The sequence below is a fragment of the Trichoplusia ni genome, chromosome 16 (assembly GCF_003590095.1).
Source record: "Trichoplusia ni isolate ovarian cell line Hi5 chromosome 16, tn1, whole genome shotgun sequence".
Classification (NCBI taxonomy): domain Eukaryota; kingdom Metazoa; phylum Arthropoda; class Insecta; order Lepidoptera; family Noctuidae; genus Trichoplusia; species Trichoplusia ni.
This window is the reverse complement of record NC_039493.1, coordinates 4653112-4675441: the sequence shown is the minus strand read 5'-3', so window position 1 is coordinate 4675441 and position 22330 is coordinate 4653112. Positions and strand designations below refer to the sequence as shown.

Sequence of the window (22330 nt, the reverse complement as noted above, 5' to 3'; positions counted from 1 at the left end):
CGATACGCTCACCAAAATGGACGAGAATTCTCTATTGAAACGGATGAGATAAAAGCATTTCTTGGTAAAAACTTAGTCAATGGTTATCATGTTTTGCCATCATTGAGAGATTACTGGTCTACGGAACCAGATATGGCGGTACCTTTCATATGAAATATTATGCCCAGATCTCGATTTGAAGAGATAGCAAGAACCTACATTTTTGTAACAATGAAGATGTACGAGACCCTTCGAGCCCGAGCTTCGATCGCGCTTACAAAATTAGACCTGTAATGCAACATTTGAATAAAGCATTCCAAATTGCTCGCAATAACACTAAAAAGCAGTCCATTGATGAGCATATGATTAAGTTCAAAGGCCGCAATGCGATAAAACAGTATATAAAAACCCGTCAAAATGGGGTTTATTTTGGTGGTTTTATTTTTTATATTTAAACTATGATGCCGATGTGATGCGGCCACTGGTTATCTATTTGATATCTAGTTGACTGGCGGTAATAATGGCGCCACTGACGATCATTTATTGTCTGTGCTGTGCATAAGGAAGCCGAAAAACGAATTCGGAAACTCGAATGTGGAATCCAAACGTTGGCCAGCCTAAGATTTTTTTAAAAACTTAAACGTACGTATGTTGGCATTAGCTTATATTATAGTTAAGATACCGCCAAAAAAATAGATTAATCTTACGACGACGATTGTTATTTTGATTTTGGTTTGTTTGTGTCGTCAAGAAACTTATTAATGATGCCGAAGGAAAATAAATCCAAAGAAACCTACGTTCAGAAGTACACGAAGATTTGGGAAACAGATCCAGATTTAAAAGGTAAAGAGAATTCATAGCATTTTTTAAAAATGATCAAGACAAATAATTCAATTCAATATTTATGATTTTTTGAATTGAAGCTGCCTTTTTCTATTGCAAAATCTGATGACAAATGTTACATGGTGGAACAGCTTTATGATATCATGCGGAGGCTTCCGTTTAAAGCTTTATTGAGTTTTCTAAAAAACGAAAAATACAAAAATTTACTAAAACGACTTGTTGTATCTTCACAGTTGAAAAAATTGGTGGACTCTGAACTGATAGAATTTAATTTCCGGGAACATCTGATGCATACAGCATCAATATATTTTGGTTTTGTCTTTCATACCATATCACAAGAACTTGAAGGAAAGGATCTGTTAGATGTCAGGGAACGATGCAAGAACTTTTTGTGTTCTCTGGCCGAGCAAATTCAAAAGAGGCTTCCGGATAATTTATCACTGTTGAAAACGGTTGCCGATTTGCACCCAAGGATTGCTACATCTCAAGTCAAACCCGACATAAAACCAATATTAAATATCATTCAGCGAAGTCATATATATGGCGAGAAAAATGACATTGAATTTGAGTGGCATCAATTGAGTCATAAAAAATGGAGCAATACCTCTTCTTCAGCTGATTTTTACTTTGAGGTTTATAATAATTGTGACGCAGCTGGCTGTAAACGTTTTGAAAATATTTCAAAATTCGGATAAGCATTTGTTACTGTTCCAATTTCAAACGCCAGTGAACGTGCATTCTCTATCTATAATATCGTTAAAATTAAGTTGCGGAATAGACTATCTATTAAAATGTTGCAAAGCATCCTGATGGTCCGATTAACATTAAATCAAAATGATGGATCTTGTGTAACTTTTAATCCATCCAATAAAATGTTAAATTTATTCAATGTTAACATGTATGATTTAAAAAAATCTGAATCTTCAGATGAAGATGAAATATTAAATGTGTTAAATAACTATCAATAAAAACATTTAACAGCATATTACAATTTTATTATTTCGAAATCATTACGAATTTATACATATTTATGTATTTTTAGGGGGAAAACATAAGAATTAATTAAGATTTTAGGGGTTTTTGTCAGCAACTTTAGGGATAAATATTTTTAAGAGTTGGCGTCGAGCCACTACGACTTTGGCTCGTAAGGAGAACGACGGTCAAAATAATGTTAAATGAAGACCTGGGACTACGAGCTTATCGTAAGAAAACCGGTCATTATTTGAATCAGCGTTTGAAAAAAATAGGCAAGGAAGAACCCGTGCTTTGTTACGGCGGTACGCGAGAAAAATACCGCGAAATTTTGTTTTCTGATGAAAATAAAATTACCATTGAAGAAAGTTACAATAAAATAAATGATAAGGAGTATGCCCACGATAGTGAAGAAGCGAGCTCGCGTATCCTGAGAGTCCCACGAGGGCATTATCCTTCATCACTCATGGTTTGGCTAGGAGTCTCATATTCAGGCTTAACGTAAGTTTTTTTTTTGTGAAAACCAGTGCCGTGGTTTATCAAAATACCGTCCTAACGAACATAGTACTTTTTCAAACAATGTTCAAAACAGACGTTGGATATTCCAACAGGACTCTGCACCAGCTCATAAGGCACAGAGCACGCAAAACTTTAAGTTTACGCAATCAAAATATAATACTCTGAAATTAGAGCTGTATAAAGCGGTTGTAAAAATGCAAGGGGAACTCAATAGATGCAAAAAAGCTAAAGCTGGACTTGTTCAAAAGTTAAAAATATCCAGAAAATTAATAAGTTCTGAAGCGTACAAAATTGTTGCAAAGAATTTGTCTCCGGCAGCAAAAACGTTTTTTAATATGCTAATAAAGCAGTCTCTGAAGCATCCCAAGGGACATCGCTTCACTTTGGATGAATTTTTCTTTGCTTTATCACTGCATAAACCAAGTCCAAGAGCTTATAACGCTTACTAAGCAAGATAAATCTTTTATTAAAAAAGCACAGTAAATAAATTAATGTGAAATATATTTTTGTTGTCAATATGTAAAAATATACAGTTTATAAATTCTCATTCAATTATTCTTGTTTTTTTTTTTATATTTTTGTGAAAAATGCTTTGTATAGCAACAGCATAAACCAAAGAAAAACTTACTACATTGTAATGTTTTTTTTTTCTTCAATTATTGGATGTCAATTTAATTGAAAATATTACCATTTTGCGATTTGATACTAGTTTTGCTAAAATATCGTGTACATATTGATACTGTAATATTTTGTTTTTAAAAGAGTAAATAATGGAGTTTCTTGCCGGTTCTTCTCCATAAGAATTACACTTTGGAACGAATCATTATTGTAACGTTTCAAAAGTGCCTGAAAAAACGGCCTATTTTAAATAAAAACTTACGATTTTGACTTCGATTTTGAAACAGCCAGTCGCTTTTACATTTTGTGCTGGAACTACAAAACCTGTCAGTTTAAAAAATCAAGCAAAATTAAATTTCACAAAACTGGGCTAAAAGTAGTCTCGGTAACGTGTGACAAATTTATTAATAAAAAAAAAATATTTGAGATGTAATAAAGAGCTTAGAAAACGATTTTTCGATATCAATAATAATGTAATTTATCCCATTTTTGACTCACCACATTTCATAAAAGACATGAGAAATAATGTCATAACAAAAATTTGGAATGTTATATGGATGGGAAGAAACGAATCGCAAAATAGCCTCATCTGGAGGCTCTATACAGTATGTAAATTTAAACGACGGACTTATTGAAGGAGGGTGGTCAGTATTCGATTCTCGTCCCAAATATGTAAAAAAATTATGACCTTTTCATATAATTAGCCGATAAAATTCAGTATTCAATGGACACAGAGCGCAAAGCGAACTCGGAAATAGTAAAATGCCTACATAATCACGCGCCAAACCCGTGCCGCTCCTTTCGCTAAGGAAGCGAGCGCGCAAGCCCCGCCCCTTTCTTTTGTGATGTCGCCGACGAGTGCAGAAGATGTACATCGGCTCGTGCGCACCCTGCCGCGCGCCCCCGCTTTGCTGACCGCCAGTCTAAGAGAACGCGCCGCCGCGGCCGCATCCGCATTGCGTAATCATCCCCGTTTACCAAATTCGCGTAAGGCCTAGACCGCACTACGGTTAAACAAACCGCTGTGGTTTTTAATCGCGTGAATTTGTGCCCCTAGAAAACTAATACAAGCGGCCGCACCTGCGATTTTTCCCGCGACTGATTTTAAAACCGTGATTTGCTACAAAATGCTCGCGGGTAAAAACCGCGGCAAAATTTGTAATCTATAGAACTTGGTTGACGCGCACGCACTGGCGTTAAACGCGGGCCGTTTTTTGGTCAGTATTCAGTAGACCGTCTTGCAGAGCAGAGCGTTGGCGCGCAACTTCAACCATGTCATCCACCGAGTTGGAGTCTGGTTTAAACGAACCAGAATATGAAAGTTTATCTCAAAAAATTATCGTGGAAGTACAGAAAAGACCAGCTTTATACGACACTACTTTGCGTCAATATAGCGATAGAAATAATTGGATGACACTGTCAGAGGCTGACAGAAAAAAAAGGTAAGTTTATTTTATTAGTATTTATTTATTTCAAGATTATACGTATATGTATATAAATATTTAAGAACTCAAACTGTTGTCGAACTCTTAAGATCGAAAGCGACTTAGTAGGTACGAAATATGAATAGGTATTTCCAACTAACAATGCAAGTCGTGTTTTTGCAAAAGTAAAATAGTCACTTTCGTTTTTTGTAACTAAATAACTTTTCATATTTTAATAGAAAAGAATATTATTCGTATCATATCAAATAAATCTTATAATCAAACAAATCTAATCATAATATAAAACTGCATGGTTAACAAACTTCATTGAAATTGTTTATGTAAAATGAAACTGCGCGGACAGCGGTGACAGCAACATGTTCTATACCATAAACAATATTTCTGTTTTCATGGGCACCAATAACGTAAAGTGTTATTGGTTTGATGAGACTACAACAGATTTAAAAGCATCGTAACGTATGCTTCATTTTTTGTCGATTATTTGAAGAAATTGGTTGAAGAACCCTAAAAATGTTATAATATTCACTGATGGGTGTACATCGCAAAATCGAAATGTTGGGGCTTCAAACACTTTTTTGCGATTGGCGATGGAAAAATAAAGTTTTCATCGCACAGAAATTTTTAGAGAAGGGTCATACTGAAATGGAAGTGGATTCAGTTCACTCGGTAATTGAAAGAAAGTTAAAAAATCGTAAAATATTTTTACCAAGTCAATATTCTTCGGTTACCAAAGAAGCTAGACTGAATCCATTTCCATATGAGGTAGCTACGGTTGACCACACTTTTTTTAAAGATTATAGTATTAAAAGTAACCTCATTTACGATTCAATCCGGCCTGGTAGAGGTACTGGTGCAAATGTGTGGTTTTAAGTTTTAAAGTACAATCCCAATGGCACTATTGAATACCTACAAACTTAACTATAATGACGAATTTCAACTATTACCTCAAAGGAGAAAAAGAATTGAGGCAGTTACTCCTCCACAGCTCTTTACTTAAAGATTGCCAATCTCAAAATCAAAGTTTGAACATTTGCAACAATTAAAAAGTGTTATGCCCATTCACGAATTCTATGACAACTTGCCTTATAAAAATGATTAATTTCTGTTTCATGAAACTAAAACTGTGATTCTGCTAATCTCATGACGTTAATTACTCTCTTTGTTTAATATGGTTTGAAGAAGCTTTTTTTGTTTATTATTTCATAAGTTTAAATGTGTAATACTATTCCTATAACGTAACTGAAAAAGACTGATTAAAACAAGAGTTAGTTGATTGATATTATCTTTAAATAATAAACTAAAAAAACTAAAAAAAGTATTTTCTTCACAGATTTCAGAGAATTCTGGTTTTGATTTTGTTTTATTGAATATATTTTATTCTTCTTAGAGATATAGTTTCTCTTAAGATAGTTTAAGACATATTTTGTTTTGTTGATTAAATATTATTTTGAACAATTATTACGTATTTGATTTCAATACCGCGGAACTTATTATTTAGGAGCTATTTTTATAAGCTGGTGGTCAAATCAAAACCGCGTAAATGTCGTAGCAATTAAATCATTTACATAAATATGAATCTATTGTTAACGATACATATAACACATGAATTAATACTCCCTGTGTAAAAATGACCCCAGTAGCAATTAATTTAAGAAATTTATGACGTTATAACCTCCTGATGTAAAACTAGGTTTAGTGTAGATACGCACCCTTTACCTATGGCATATACGCGGATTTGACCTATCCCCGACGATGTGTCATCAACGCCAACGCCATCTCCGCAATCATATTATACATATTCTTCATCTCCAACCTTACCGATACAGTCACCAATTTCAACACCGGTGCCGGCTACTTCTTCAGCAAGAAAAAAGCCACAGATCATCCAACAAGAGATAATATCAACTGGGCAACAGACATGTGCACAGATTGTTGAAGGACCTACAACACAAACTATCTATTTGCCGCTTACTTCTGCCCCACCAACATCACAAGCACCCGTGAATTCCTTTCAAGAACTTAGCCAGCCACAATATGTACAAATTAATGAACAAGAAAGGACTTGGCCGGATTCTGCCCCAGAGTGTACAAGAACCAAAATAAAACCAATAATTATAAAAAAACGAATAAGGAATTTTGAAAATAGCTCAATGTACTGTAGCAGCGGGAGAAAAAAACATACAATAAAAAGATTTTCTTCGTTTGTACTCCACTCAAAAGAACCCTTAATGTTGCCATATAATGCCATACAAAGAACAAAGTAGGGAAAGTCCGTCACTATATAAATCGAGCTTAAAATGTAAAATGTTCATAATAAATTATAACTTACATAACACATTTTTTTTTTTTTAATTTCCTGATTTATTTTAATGCGGAGCAAAGAATAACACGTCTGTTCTTGATGCGAGTATGACGATATGGTAGGTATGTACATTTTAGTAGGTATATGTTTATTATAACACAGAAACCGCTACCTAAGCCGTGGGGAGGCAGCTGACACGTTTTATTATTTTTATTTTAATCATGTTATAATAGTTATTTATTGAGTTGGACTAGAGAGCTTGTAATGAGCGATAACTATAACAAGTATAAGTACCTATTTGTAAATAAATTTAGCCAAAATATTATATTATGTGCCTCTGTCGTCGTAAATAGTAATAAGCACTTCGCTTTTGTTTACAGTCTACCACAGATCGTCAAGAACAAGTCAATGACTCACCTGTTTTGCCCTCAACATCTCACACTACTCAAGAAACACCTGACAACAATTGGGCCTCGACATCTGCATCAGCATCAACATCCCGCCGTGACCCCCGTCGAAGACAAACGGAGCCGTCCTACCAGTGGACTTCAGTACCACACGTGCCTGCATTAACTAGCTTTGATGAGTTTACGTCAGGTCTCCATTTAGAAGTAACAGAAAATATTACTGAATTCGATATATTTCAAAAATTTTTAGATTTAGACTTTATGTCGTTCATTGTAGATATGACAAATTTATTTCACTCACGCTTTGTACTAAACGTAGACCTTCGTATGCATTCTCGCCTACAACGGTGGCACGATGTATCCATTCCAGAATTGTACATATTTTTTGCTTTATTAATGTTAATGACTCGAAATCGACATTTGACTTTAGAAGAGCACTGGAGTACGGATGTGTTGTTATCATCGCCGATTTTTTCCAAACTAATGCCTAGAAATCGCTTTTGCACAATTCTAAGCATGCTACATTTTTGTCGGCATAGTGACGAGACTAACGTATTATCAAAAGTCGACACTTGCATTAATCACGCTAGGGAAAAGTATAAAAAGCTTATGACACCCTATAAAAATCTGTGCATAGACGAGAGCATCGTTCCCTTCAAGGGGCGATTATCAATAAGGCAATATTTGCCAAAGAAAAGGAATCGTTTTGGAATAAAGTTATTTGTAATGTGTGATGTACAAACCGGCATTATCATAGATTTTATTGTTTACTGTGGCGCAGCTACTGAAATAATAGATCCTTGTAATTTAGGTGTCGGAGGCGCTGTTGTTTCAACTTTAATTAGGGATTTTTTCGGTTCAAACCGTCATTTATATGTTGACAACTGGTACACTAGCCCGGTATTTTTGGATTACCTGCACAGGAATAATATATACGCGTGTGGTACTGTAAAAAAAAACAGAGTCGGTATGCCACGCTTTAATAATACTATTAAGCGAGGTGAAATCCAAGCTAAACATTGTCCTCCAATGACAGCTCTAAAATGGCGAGACAAAAAAGATATATTTATTTTGTCAACAATTCATAGTGATATCATGGCGCCATCGTTGAAAGAGGATAGAGCAACGGGGCTACCAGTTATGAAGCCACAAGCAGTTTTGGACTATTCCAAAAATATGGGAAGCGTTGATACGGCTGACATGTTACTGTCTTCAATACAGTGCATAAGAAAAACCATAAAATGGTATAAAAAGTTGTTTCTCCACATAATTGATATGCACGTATTAAATTCTTTTTTCTGTTATAAGGAAATAAATAACATGCCAAATTTACATTTTGCAAAATTTCATCTGTCTCTTATTCGCCAAATTATAGAAAATTTTCATAGTCACAATACACTACCTCAGTCCATAAGCAGTAGTCATAACCCACTTCGTATACTGTCGAAAAATAACAATGATCACATGCCGACCCTTATGGGCAAATACCGACGTTGTAGACAATGCGCAGTTATAAAAAAAAGAAAAGAAACAAATACGCTTGTAAAATATGCAAGGTCTATTTGTGTGCTGCGCCATGTTTTGAAAAATATCACTCGAGTGATAATTGACCAATGTACTTTTTGTAGTAAAAAGTACATTTGTAGAATATCACTGTTAATTTAAATAATAGTGTTGATTTTTTTCATATGATTTTTTTATTTATAAATGACAATTTTTTCAATACTTTTTTATATTTTTATTTAAAGTTTGTAGGTATGAATTATTGTGAATCGGACCATCATTGGGTTAAAAAGGTTGTTTTGAAGATTCTAATGTTATAATCATATAAAGGCATACGTGTTACGATCGCGAATCATATTTTGGTTAATATATATCCTAACACTGACCGGCAAATTACAAAAAAACAAAGAAAATTTGAATTTCGCGGGCTACCCTGACGTTATCACCTTAAGTGCTTTGATTACCTGTGACTAGTTTCGACGCTGAGGTCGTGCTGGCACAAAACAGTATCCATAGAGATTAGCACTCACTACTGATGCTTTATTTTTTTAAATAATATTATTAGTAATTCCGAAAATAACACAATTAAAAGACTGATAATTTACTTGTATTTTTTTTTTCGTTTACTAACTAGTTTAATTTCAGATTCAGGAAAATCTTAATTGAATGAAACTTATTGCATACTAGCTTACATCTGCAGCAGATCCTTTCCATAAATTATATTATGTAGTGATTTCATTCGTTCATTATATTTTTTTCATTTTGGTTGGCAACACTAAAAAAGATAGAATACTAGAAAAGTTTTGATCATAGAGTAATCATAAAGTAGGTAGTTGCCGTAATTACAAGTTACGACAAGTTAAAAAGTTTGTTAAGTTTATAAAAGTGATAATTATGTCTTCTCCTGAGGATATAGCTGGACCTTCCTCACCAAGCATAATAAGTGACCTAAGTCGCAAAAGGAAGGCATCTTCAAATGAAGAAACGACAAAGAAAACTATAAAAATACAAGTTTCTGCAGAAGATATAACGAGTGCAAACACTTATCAACGGAGCGTATGGGACGCAAATGAATTAAGGTGTGACGTTTCTAATTTACCTCCGTTGGATTTTGCCCAACCAGGACCTAGCGACCCACGAAATGCGGCGTTCGCAAGACTGGTCGCTTTTGAATTGGATCGAGTGCCAGAAGAAAAACGGTCAGTCACATATGTCAATATACTGAACGTAATAAGAAAAGTAAGACAGCAAAATGACTTGGATGACATAAGTTTGCCAAGTTTCGAAGAATCCGACTAATAATTATATGTAAAATGATTAAATTGTTTTAAATAATATAATATTATTATTTTTTATGTACCACAATATCACATGATCACATCCCTACTCGCATGCGAGAAAGTTGTCAAAAGTCGTGCCAGCCACGCCAGAGACGTGTCTTCACGTCGGCGGATGACGTCACGAACCAGATTAGTGATGTACCTTACTATTGATTTATTCGTTTGTAATTCTAATGTTTGCTTTTAGGTTGCTTAGAACTTAGTAACTGCTGTTTAATGATAGTATGATACCAAATAGGGTCAAGTTAAATAAAAGACCAATGCAACGAATAATATAAGGTACGTCGGGGTAACATCGTAAAAGGGTAAAGTACGAAAATTCTCATTTACCTGAGATTTAGGCAAATAATTTTACTTATGGCAACCCAGCGGTGAAGGACAACTCAAGCCGTCCCCCACCTCAGTCTGCCTCGAGCGTTCTAACCGTGTAGTTGTGTGTGAAATGCATTTTTTGCCAACTGTCATTTTCGACGAAGTTTTGAAGATTTTCGATCTTTACCCATCATCTATAACTTTCTTCTCAGGTGAGATATTTATAAGTTTTATACTTGTAATTGTTTATTATTACGTTATTAGTGATGACAAAGCAGTAGATAGTTCATAAATAATGTCATTTCGGATATTTTTGTATTTTCGATCTTTACCAATCGTTTTGATAAGAGGTAAGTTCGGAATACTATTCATTCGATCTTGCCCCGTTTCAAAATCTCATTATAATAGACAGGGGTTCTCAACCTGGGTCAAATTATATCGGTTTAAGTTTGTCATAATAAATTAAAATGATAAAACATTAATATTATTGAGGTTATTTCTGTTTTTGTAATTAAAAGGACTATGGATATTTTAAGAAGTACCTAATTAGGTTCATAGAATAGTCGTTTTGTGTGCAAAGGAGTTTTTTTTTTTTAAGATGATGATGATGATGATGAATGATTATGTTCGTTTGGGAAAGTGACAAACACAAGTGACAAGTGAACATGACAAACTCCTAAATATGCTCTATTCTTTAAAATATCCGGAATTTCATATTTGTTTTTTTACTCAATAGTTAAATTGACATACATTTAGTTGACTTTGGGTTTAAATTTAAATATTGGTTACAGATTAATCATGCCACGAAAATATTATAGAAAATCGCTTCGCGCCACTACTTACACTCAGGAAGATTTAAATGCTGCCTTAGAAAGTATAGCAAAAGGAGAAAAAAGCCAATATGCTGCTGCAAAACATTACAGAATACCAGTATCGACACTCAATGACAGGATTAAGGGTAAAACTAGAATAAAAAGCCAAACCCTGGGTAGACCAACCGCCATTCCTGACGAAATAGAAGTCAGATTAGCCAATGCTCTAATAATACTGGAAAAATGGGGTTTTGGTCTCTCCAGGGTCGAAATAATAAACCTCGTCGAAGAATTTATCAAACTGAATGAAATCGCTACACCGTTTAGGAATGGGAGGCCGGGATCGGACTGGCTGTATAATTTCCGCAAGCGCCATGGCCTTTCTATAAAAAAACCACAGCCTATAGAGCATGTCCGACGACAAATGACGGATCCATTTATTAAAACGGTTTGCTTGTTCCTTTTGATTGTTATGTTATTAACATGAGCCTTTTATAATATTTTTGAAATGTTGTATTTTTCTGTAAGTGTATTGTGCAATTATTGTTTGATTATTATAAATATAATTTGTACCTATTGGCAAATTTTGTTTCCATTCATGTCCTAGTTATGATTACTACTACGTCAACATTTACTTACACAGCTATTATGATATTAAAACAGTTGGGAACCCCTGTCTGAATTTGGTAGAAGTGGGGTAAGACCGGAATATAAAATTCATTATTTTACAATATTTCATACTTCTTCTTACTTTAAAGTACTTTAAAGTACTTTGATGAAGAAACATGTATACTTTTACATTCTTTACACAATTTGTGAGTGAATCCAGTGACCTAAAACAAAAATTTAAAAAAGTACCCCCAATTGTCGGTCTTCCCCCCTACATTACGATCTTTACCCGTTTTCATTATTTTCGTTTATGTGTATATTTTTATTAATATTTATATTAATATATAAGAATAATGATTCTTTGCCTGGTGTAAAGTAAAGTACAATCTGTTGGTTCTATTGAAAGTTCTATAGTTTGCTGCTACATTATGTGTTTCGGGTTCATATAGATGCTTAAAACAAATATACCTCATCTCATCAAAATCGCGTTCGATGTTGCCCCGATCTACCTTATATTTAAAAAATATAGAACGAAAAGCACGGATTCATTGGTTATCGATAACTTTTCGTTCATTGTCGTCTTACAAACGCAGCCCAGTTTATCCTACCTATCCAATGACTAGAACACGTTCATGATAAAAAAAATAGGTATTTATGAGATTTGAAAAAAAAAATGCAAATTTTATTCAATATTATGATGCAATTCGTAGTTTTTTAGAAACACAGCTCTGTTGCGAGCGCGGTCCGAGCCTTGTAACAATGGTGAGGGGCGCAGACGGCGGCAATTTTATCATTTTTAAGAGTATATTTCAGATTTCTCTTGTTTAATTTTCTTCGTACTTATTATCTTAGTTGATGATAAAAAAAAATCGCGCCTAGGTGTATTTTACGTCGGATACATGAACTGGGCTGCTTTTGTAAGACAACTAAAATATCACCGTGTATACCAGAAACATAAAAGAGCTTTAACCATAGTTTAACTTTCAACCTAACCTTACTTAACTTTCAACCTTCATAACTCTTGTCAGCGACTGCTGAGCAAAATAAATCTTTTTTTTCTTGTCTCTGACGATGTTTACTATTAAGGCGCGTTTCCATTATGCAAGTGATTTGCATACTATTTGCAAGTTGCATGCAAATTGTATAGTGGAAACAACAACTTGCAAACAAGTTGCAACTTGTATGCAATTAGGTTTAAACTTGTACGCACAATAATCAAGTCGGCACATTTGCACGCAAGTTGCAAGCGCATGCGGTCGTGCATAGAGGATTACTTTGTTTATGACTTTATTACTTTGTAAAAATGACTGCTAAATGGGATACGGAGAAAACAATAATGTTTATTGAGGAATATCGACATGATTGTCTTTGGGAACCAAAAAACAATCTTTACAAAAATCGAGACGCACGCGAATCAGCATATAGAAAACTAATCGAATTGATGCACCTTAATGGTATTGTTATGACCGCAAAAGACGTGAAAAATAAAATACGATCACTGCGTACCACATTTTTTGCTGAATTAGCAAAAATTGAAAAATCCAAAACAACCGGTAGTGGAACAAGTAACATATACACACCAAAATTAAGCTGGTTTAACACAATGAATTTTTTGCTGACGTCAACCGAATTAAGAAGGAATGAAGAAAGCACCACTGTAAGTATCAATTCTTTTATTTTTTTTTAAAATCATTCTTTCTTGCCATGTTACAGTACCATCTGTAGCAAAGTAGTTAGCAAAGTCATCTCTTATTTCGACCGCTGTTTTGGGACTGCTTGACGGTTGTGCCGGGCGTAATTGCTGAAATGCTCTCATATTCACGTCATTGAACATGCCTTCACTATGTCCTGTTATTGAATTTTCTCGATCAACAAAATTAGGTGTAATATATGTACTAGAAGTATGTCTCAACCAATTGTGCAGTGCACAGCATGCTTTTATTATTTTATCAACTTTATTCACCTCAACAGCAATAGGTCGCTCAAAAATTCTCCACTTCGATACCAATAAACCAAACGCATTTTCAACCACTCGTCTTGCTCTCGACAGTCGGTAGTTAAATATTTTCTTTTCTTTACTTAATCCTTGGGTTCGAGGATATGGCTTCATTAAATATTTTTTAAGTGGAAATGCTTCATCTCCTAATACCACTGAATTAGGCGGTATATTTGAGCTACCATTTTTTAATATTGACTGAAGAGTTGAATGAGAGAATATTGTTCCGTCAGATGTTTTCCCATAATGTCCAACATTAATGTATCAAAAGTTTAAGTAACTATCGCATAATGCAAACAAGACTATGCTAAAATGTCCTTTATAGTCATAATATAAAGAACCACTCCCATTTGGGCATCTCAAGATGACATGCTTTCCATCAATTGCTCCAATACATCGTGGAAAATTGCAACGTTCTTCGAATCCTTTACAAATTTCATTCCACTCTTCACTAGTATTCGGAAACTGAAAGAAATAAAAAACATTAAAGAAATGTTTTATTTTATTTATTTTTAAATTTATTGAATGAATTATGTTTTAGGTAGAATCAGAAAATACTTCAACAGATAGCAGAGAAAATACGCCAGCCAGAGCCAGTGGTTCTCGAAGCTCATCTCAAACAGAGAGTCAATCCTCATCCAATTTTCGACAATCGATTCGAAATGCAAGATATGATCCCATAGATACCGCACTTCAAGAATTGAGAAAAATAAATAAGAGCGTAGAATCGGAAAATGAATTTGATGTTTTTGGTCAAAACGTTAGTCTTCAACTTCAAAAACTGCCGTTAGAGTACGCTCTAGAAACTCAAGAACTTATTATGAAAGTTTTAAATGAGCAGCGAATAAGCGGAATTTAGAAATACTACACTTAGGCACACGATACAATTCTTCCAATGTTCCAAGACTAGTAGTACCCGATGCCAGATATTTAAGCGTTACTTGCAATTTCAATTTTGCAGGCAGAGCGGGTCTAAAAATAGTGTCTTGCTTAGATATTCTGGACGAAATCTTATCCAATAAATTTAAAAATAGTTCTTCGTTCATTCTGAGATGAGTATGGTACCGTTTAGGATCTTCTATAGCCAATTCTTTTAACAGATTATTCGACGTACCGTAAGCATCTCTTCTGTGAATCCATTTTCTAACCCACTGAACTGGTCGACGTCGATGCTTTTTTTTTGTTATTTAATACGTGTATAATTATTGCGTATACAACTTTGCATGCAGCGACAAGCACAGCACGTCTTCTACCCATGATAAACACTGTACAACTAGAACTAACTTGTATACCACTAAAATCTTGTATGCAAGCTGCAAGTTGAACAAAATCGTGTTTCCAATTCAAATCACTTGCACACATGTCTGACGTCATACATGTATGCAAACACTTGCATAATGGAAACGCGCCTTTAAGCTTTGATACTTCTTATGAAAGAAACCTTTCTCAAATCTACGCCCAGTAAGTGGATGGATCCAATATTTTCGAAATTTGCGTTGACGTCTGCTTTTTCTATTTCTTATTATCGGAGCTACAACACATACTGCTACCTTGAAATCCATCTTCAAACTGCGGGTCGTTTCGCGATTTTTTATCGTGGTGTGTGCGTCTCAAGCGGTTTTGCGGTTGTAGCGATTAACTGCTTGCTGAAAAAATCGTAGTGCGGCCTCAGCCATAAACAAATGAAATGAAATTATTTATTCTGCAAATAGGATATTTCATCACTTTTACATGTCTTTTTTGAGAACGATGGAGCCGACATTTCCTAGCTAACTACCCTAAGAAGAAATGTCGAAACACTCAGGGGTCGCCGCCTCTTTTTAAAGTCCAGAAAATTTTCAAATTCAAGTGTATAAACTAATGCAGAGTATTTCAATAAATTTGGATTTTGTTCTTTTTTTTTATTTGGAACGTTTAAACTTTCAAAAAAATGTATTTAAAAAAGATTAAAAAAAAAATAACGCAAATGAGTTGCATGTTATTAAATCAAATAATCATTAATAGTAACAAAAATAAATTCATGCAAAAGCACAAAACATGTCAATAATTATGTACACAAATAATCATAGCTGTATAAGCGAGCAGTTCAATCCCAAGCCTTTTTATCATTTAAATAATCTGATATTTTGTAATATCCTTTTCCGGATAGTTTTAATTTACTAAAAGTTTTAAATTTTTTACTAAAATGAATGGGAAGCTTGTTGTAGAAACAAATATTTGACTTATTTACTAAAATGGGTTGATTTTAGTAATGATAACTGGCTGTATTCACTAAATACAATATTGCATGTGTAGACATGCGAAACGAGGCTAAGAGTGAAAAACGACCGAAGTTTTCAACATCGCAAATCAAGTGTCATGCCTGTGGCAAGCTCGGGCATAAGCAAGCGGATTGCCGTACGAGTAAGGGCGACGCGAAGAAACCTGCTCCTACACCGGCCACATCGAGTGGTGCTCTGCGCCAGCAGCCCAGCGGCAGCCCCGTGACCTGCTACAAGTGTAGCGTCCAGGGCCACATCGCCAACCGCTGCACTGCCGGCGGGTCCAGCACCGCAGCCCCGGCGAAGAAGCGTGTCAACCTGTGCGAGGTTGAGTCCCCGTCCGGACGATTAAATCATTTTGGCGAGTGTTTTAAATTTGATTTGGATTCAGGAGCCGAGTGCTCGTTAATGAAAGAGAGTGTAGCTAATAAATTTAGAGGTAAACGATCGAATAATGTAATCTCATTGATTGGCATTGATAATAAAAATGTACTCAGTACTTTGCAAATTTTAAGTGAGGAAGAAATTAATGATTTTAAAACCGAGATACTATTTCACGTCGTGCCTGATGCTTATTTGCGTAGTGAAGGGACTTGCGTATCGATGATTATTTTGTGCCTCACGTAAAGCCAGCTAAATTAAAGTGTTTTGCTGTCACAATGCCCTTCCAGTAGAGTTTTACTACTTCCCTACAATTCAGTGCTTCTCATAAGGTAAATTCCAATTCGAGAAATGGAATACTGAAGGGACTTGCGTACCGATGACTTTTTTGTGTCCTACGTAAAGCCAGCTAAATTAAAGTATTTTGCTGTCACAATGCCCTTCCAGTAGAGTTTTACTACTTCCCTACAATCCAGTGCTTCTGACAAGGTAAATTCCAATTCGAGAAATTAAAAACTGAAGTGACTTGCCAAACGATGATTATTTGTTTTCTTACGCAACACCAGATATAGTCAAGTATTTTGCTGTCACAATTCCCCTACCAATAGAGCTTTACTACTGCCGTACCGATGATTATTTTGTCTAACGTAAAACTAGCTAAATTAAAGTATTTTGCTGTCATAACTCACTTCCAGTAGAGCTTTATTACTTGACTACAATTTTTTGGTTTAAATCATTTATTCCCAAAAAAGACAATAAAGCCACTTACATGAGAATACAAAATAACATTTAGTTTATCTAATTAACCGCCACCGATAAATAAGTAAAAAAGTGTTAACTTAGAGACTAATAACAATAAGTAATATCATTAGCCAGAAGGATAGTTTAAAACAATAAAAGCGACAAAATGGGTAATGTTAAATAGCTAGGAGTACAATTGTAGGTACACGCTCAACGTTTTATTTTGTTCTTTTTTATATTACTTGATTGGATTAATGTGACTTTGGATAAGAAAAGTTTTCTGTTATATATTTCGAGAGTTGAGATTTAAAAACGTTGAACGAGCTTACATTTTTAATGTTCGACGGTAAGTTATTATAAATATCTGCTCCTTCATAGGTGATGTTTCTTTGGAGTAATTTGTACGAGGTCTTGGTAATACAAGTAAACTAGGGCGACGTCTACTACGTGTAGACACTTCCGAAATTTTGGTAAATGATAAATTGGTATTAATTTTTTTGTCTAAGATTTTTCTTATCAGAATACAAGTGGTATACATATAAAGTTGCTTAATATCCATCAATTTTGTATCTTCAAAAATTTTATAAGTAGGTGTCAAATATGGATAGCGAAACAATATTTTAATAATCTTGTTTTGTACTCTTTGCAATTCTCGCAATTTCGTTTTACCTGAGTTGCCCCAGATTTCTATTAGGTATAGTAAATGTGATTTAACAAGAGAGTTGTATATAGTAAGACGAATATTTTTAGGTATACAATTGCTTATATTGTAGAGAGAGCCAGTGAGTGACGAGAGTTTGGCTTTAATATGATCTATTTGATTGTTCCAGTTGAGATTGCTATCGATTTTTAAGCCGAGGTATTTTTCACATTGTTTTTGTTCGAGCAGAATGTTATCAATAGTTAATGGTCTATGATCTGGAATCTTTTTGTTTTTAGCTTTAAATATAGTAAAACATGTTTTTGAAATATTGATAGATAGTAAATTGCATTGAAACCACTCGAATAATGTATCTAAATCCTCTTGGGCTTGTGAGATGATATTATGTATGTTTTTTCCAAAATAAAATAAGCAAGTATCGTCTGCATATAAAGTTAAATGACCATGAATATTAAGTGCTGCAATCTGATTTATGTAAGTTAAGAATAACAATGGTCCTAATATGGATCCCTGCGGTACTCCGTATGTGACGGGTAGAGCAGTACTCTCGACGTCATTCATCTTAACTATCTGGCGTCGGTTAGTTAAATAAGATTTTAGCATTTTGAGTGCGTTTCCTTGGATACCAGCATGTTCAAGCTTGTTTAAAAGTAATATGTGGCTTACAGTATCGAAAGCTTTTTTCAAGTCAATGAATACACCCAGAACAATGTACTTTTTATCTATATTGTCTCTGATTTTTGTTACTAAATCTATTGTCGCTATTGTGGTATTATTTTTAGGTCTAAATCCATATTGGCGATCTGATATAAAGTTAATGGAATCAAAGTAATTTAATAGGCGACTATGTATAAGTTTTTCTAATATTTTGGACATGACTGGCAATACAGAGATCGGCCGATAATTTCCAGGGTCGGTCTTAGGTCCAGATTTATAAATTGGTGATACTTTGCAACCTTAAGAGAATCGGGAAATTCCCCTTCAGTCATTAGTTTATTAAAGCATTTTGCCAGCACATTCGAGACTAGATTTTGTAATTTTTTTATAATTTTAACGCTAATTTTATCTATACCACTACTAGAGTTGGCATCAAGGTCTTGATAATTTTTATAATTTCCTCAGCATTACAGGGCTGCAGTGTTGTAAGTGAGTGACTTGGGGCATTGTATTGTTTATTAAATTCTAATATTTTAGAACAATCATGAAATTTCCTAGGTATTTTCTCCGCAAGTACTGACCCTATGGTTGAGAAATATTTATTAAAAAGTTCACATATTTCCTTTTTGCCAGTAATCATATCAGAATTAACAATAATTTTTGAAGGAGCGCTATTTTGACACATTTTGTTGTTAGCTAAATTGTTTATAAGTGTCCACATTTTTTTAGGAGTGTTAGTATATTTCGTAAATTGATTATAGAAGTAGGCATTTTTGGTAGATTGTATTAATCTAGCAATTTGGTCCCTGATTTTTTTAAACTCAATTAGTATTGTCTCATTTTCTTGATCCTTTTTATGCTGTACCCATAGGTAGTTTCTTAAGTTGATCCCGATAATAATTTCGTTGTTAACCCATTCCGTTCGTGGTGGATTCACGATTTTAGTTCTTGAAATTGTATTTCGTTTGATGCATTGTATTAAAGTAGTCTCAAATTCTTCATACGTGTTTACAGCATTTTCTAGTCCATACGATTCAGTAGTAATGTATAATTTGTTGTAATCTATAGTATCATAGTTTATTCGCAGCTTTGGGGGTTTCCACTTATTTAGTTGTAAATATATTTGTTTGTGATCTGAGAAAGAGGAGTTGATGATTGCAAAATTATATTCTTCATTGTTCAAGTTTGTGCTTACGTGGTCCAGGATAGATTTCTTTGTAGTTGAATCTCGTGTACAATAGGTTTGGTTGACTTTGTTAAGTATTTTATGGCCTGATTCGTGAAGTCTCTGTTTGTACCTTTTTAATGTTTTGTTTTTAGATAGTAGATCGATGTTTAAATCACCAAAGACTTGCTCGTTTTCGTACTTGTAATTGTGAATCATATGTATCCAAAAACTTTGCTAAGTTAGTGTCTCCAGGATTATAGACAACGCCAACATCTATCGCAAATTTCTCTAGATATACCCATAAGTAATTGTTGCCATCTTGATATGTAGATTGAGTGAGATTATGTTTTAAATCATTGTGAATGTAGGCCGATACTCCACCTCCTCTAATGTCCGTTCTATAGTTGTAGTAGTGTGTATAATTAGGTATTTGTAGCTGTAAAGCCTGGGTATCGTTTTGTATCCATGTTTCTGTAATTAATATGATGTGTACTGTTGTTGATATTGCTTTTACGATACATTTTAATTCGTCAAACTTGCCCTTTTTACATATGCTGCGTGCGTTTAAGTAAAGAAATGCTAGGCGGGATTTTTGAGTATTCAATTGCTGATAATCGTGGACTATTTGGTAGGTTATAGGTTTTGTAGTATGATTTTTACTCAATGGGCATCTGAGTTTTTTGAATTCTGTTTAATAATGGTAGGAATACCGTTGCTGTATTTAATTATAAGATCAGTTTCTCCATGTTCAGTCCGGCGTACTAGTTCATTTTTTACAGTCTGAAAATATTTTTGCTGGGAGGGCGTTTGATCCGAGTAAAACTTAATATTGTCCGGTAATTTTCCCTTGCTACGTAGTAGTAACATCACTGGTTCAGGATTGTTAAAGCAAACTTTTATTCCGCGCGTTTTGCCGACACTGTACTTTCCAATGCGAAATATTTTGTTTGGTTTCGCTATGTTCGAATTTATGCTTGTAATAATATTTAAAACATCAGATTCGTCTTTAAGAATTCTTTCCTGTGTGTTAATGCAGATTTGCTCCGATATACCGCTTATGATAATGTTATTTTGTCTTCTATTTCGGTCTTGAATTTCACGAAATATTTGTTCATTAACGGACACATCAGTTTGTGAAGAATGGGGGTCTAATTGTATTTTACTAATATTTGTTTCCAGGTTCTGTATTTTATTCTGGTTGTTTATTATTTTATTTTCAAACTGAGTTAGTTGGCTTTTTATGTTAGACTGTTCAGTAGTAAGCTGTGTTGTGGTGGACTGAACATTTTGTATTTGTGCAGTAATGTCCGCCGCATTAGATGTAATCAACGATTTTGTTTGCTCATGCGACGCTCGCAAGTCGGCCAATTCATACTTTACTTCGACGATACTTGCGTTCATTTCCTTAATCATTTGGGCATTTGAATCAATATATTTTTCTAACAGAGAAGAGACGCGCGATAAATCGCTTCTCATTAGTTTAATTTCTTCGGAACATAAACAATCATGCCCAATCCGTTCTAAATTACGTTTACGGTAAGTTATTTGCGCTCCGCTTAGTTCTTCGCTTATCTTAGATAAGTCAGGTTGTGAGCCCGTACCGGTAACATAATTTGTCGTTGAGCATGTGGTTAATAAATTGTCTGACCTGGATTGTGAAGTCGTTGGAGAACGTGTCACATTCATTGTTTGTTTATAACTTTAATAAATACCTGTCATTGACGTGAATAATGTAGGTGGGCGTAAATAGTTGCAGACCTTGAACGCAGAGTCCCTGTGTGAGCGAGTCAAAAAATGTCGATTGTTCTTGTCTCGCGGAGGTGAAGCAGGGCACCGCGCAAGCACGCAGCGCACTGTGGTAATGACTCGTCACTTGCACTTATTTGTATAAGGTCATTAATCACCTTAGAATGTTCACGGCACAATAGTTATAACAACTGTAGCGGAAGTATTAGATTTGCGGAGCACTTAATAAACAGATTTATTAAAAATAGAAATACGTCTGCTCTCGGTGGCAGTCCGATTAGCAATCCAAATCAGTGCTTCTAGTAAGGTAAATTCCAATTCGAGAAATGGAATACTGAAGGGACTTGCATACCGATGACTTTTTTGTGTCTAACGTAAAGCCAGGTAAATTAAGGTATTTTGCTGTTATAATTCCCTCCTAGTAGAGCTTTATTACTTCCCTACGATTCAGTATTTCGGATAACGTAAATACCAGTTTGAGAAATTAAAAACTGATGTGCCTTGCCAAACGATTATATTCTGTTGTCTCACGCAACGATAAAGTTAAGTGTTTTGCTGTCACAATTCCCTTCCAGTAGAGCTTTATTACTTCTGATAACGTAACTACCAGTTCCTAAATTAAAATATTAAGTGTTCTTCTAAACTATGGTTATTTTGCATCTTACTTCACGCCAGCTTGTTTTCTCTTATTGGTAGTACTCAGAACAAGCATTTTGCTGTCATAACTCACTTCCAGTAGAGCTTTACTACTTCCCTACAATTCAGTACTTCTGATAAGGTAAATTCCAATTCGAGAAATGGAATACTGCAGGGACTTGCGTACCGATAACTATTTTGTGTCACAGCTCAGCTGTTACAAACAACAATCGACTTAGTCGAAAAAGCACAATGTCAAGAAATAGGACAAGATACGAAAGCAATAGTCGAAACTATGGAAGAGGAAGCCCAGACACGAGCAGTGAAGAAGATAACACCAAAACGGCGTCGTTCAATGAGTTGCAACAAATCGAAATCGACTCCACCGAAGAAAGTTCAGAAGACTTTATCGGATCCCCAGC

General features: G+C 34.6%; 1 protein-coding gene across 1 annotated transcript; it reads left to right on the top strand.

Moving 5' to 3' along the window:
- The first annotated feature begins 12525 nt into the window (after window positions 1–12525).
- Window positions 12526–15403, top strand: LOC113502080. Its single transcript, XM_026883461.1, has 2 exons — window positions 12526–13336; window positions 14199–15403. The coding sequence occupies exons 1-2, from the start codon at window positions 12965–12967 to the stop codon at window positions 14514–14516; spliced, it is 690 nt and encodes a 229-aa protein (XP_026739262.1). The 5' UTR covers window positions 12526–12964; the 3' UTR covers window positions 14517–15403.
- Window positions 15404–22330: the final 6927 nt, after the last annotated feature.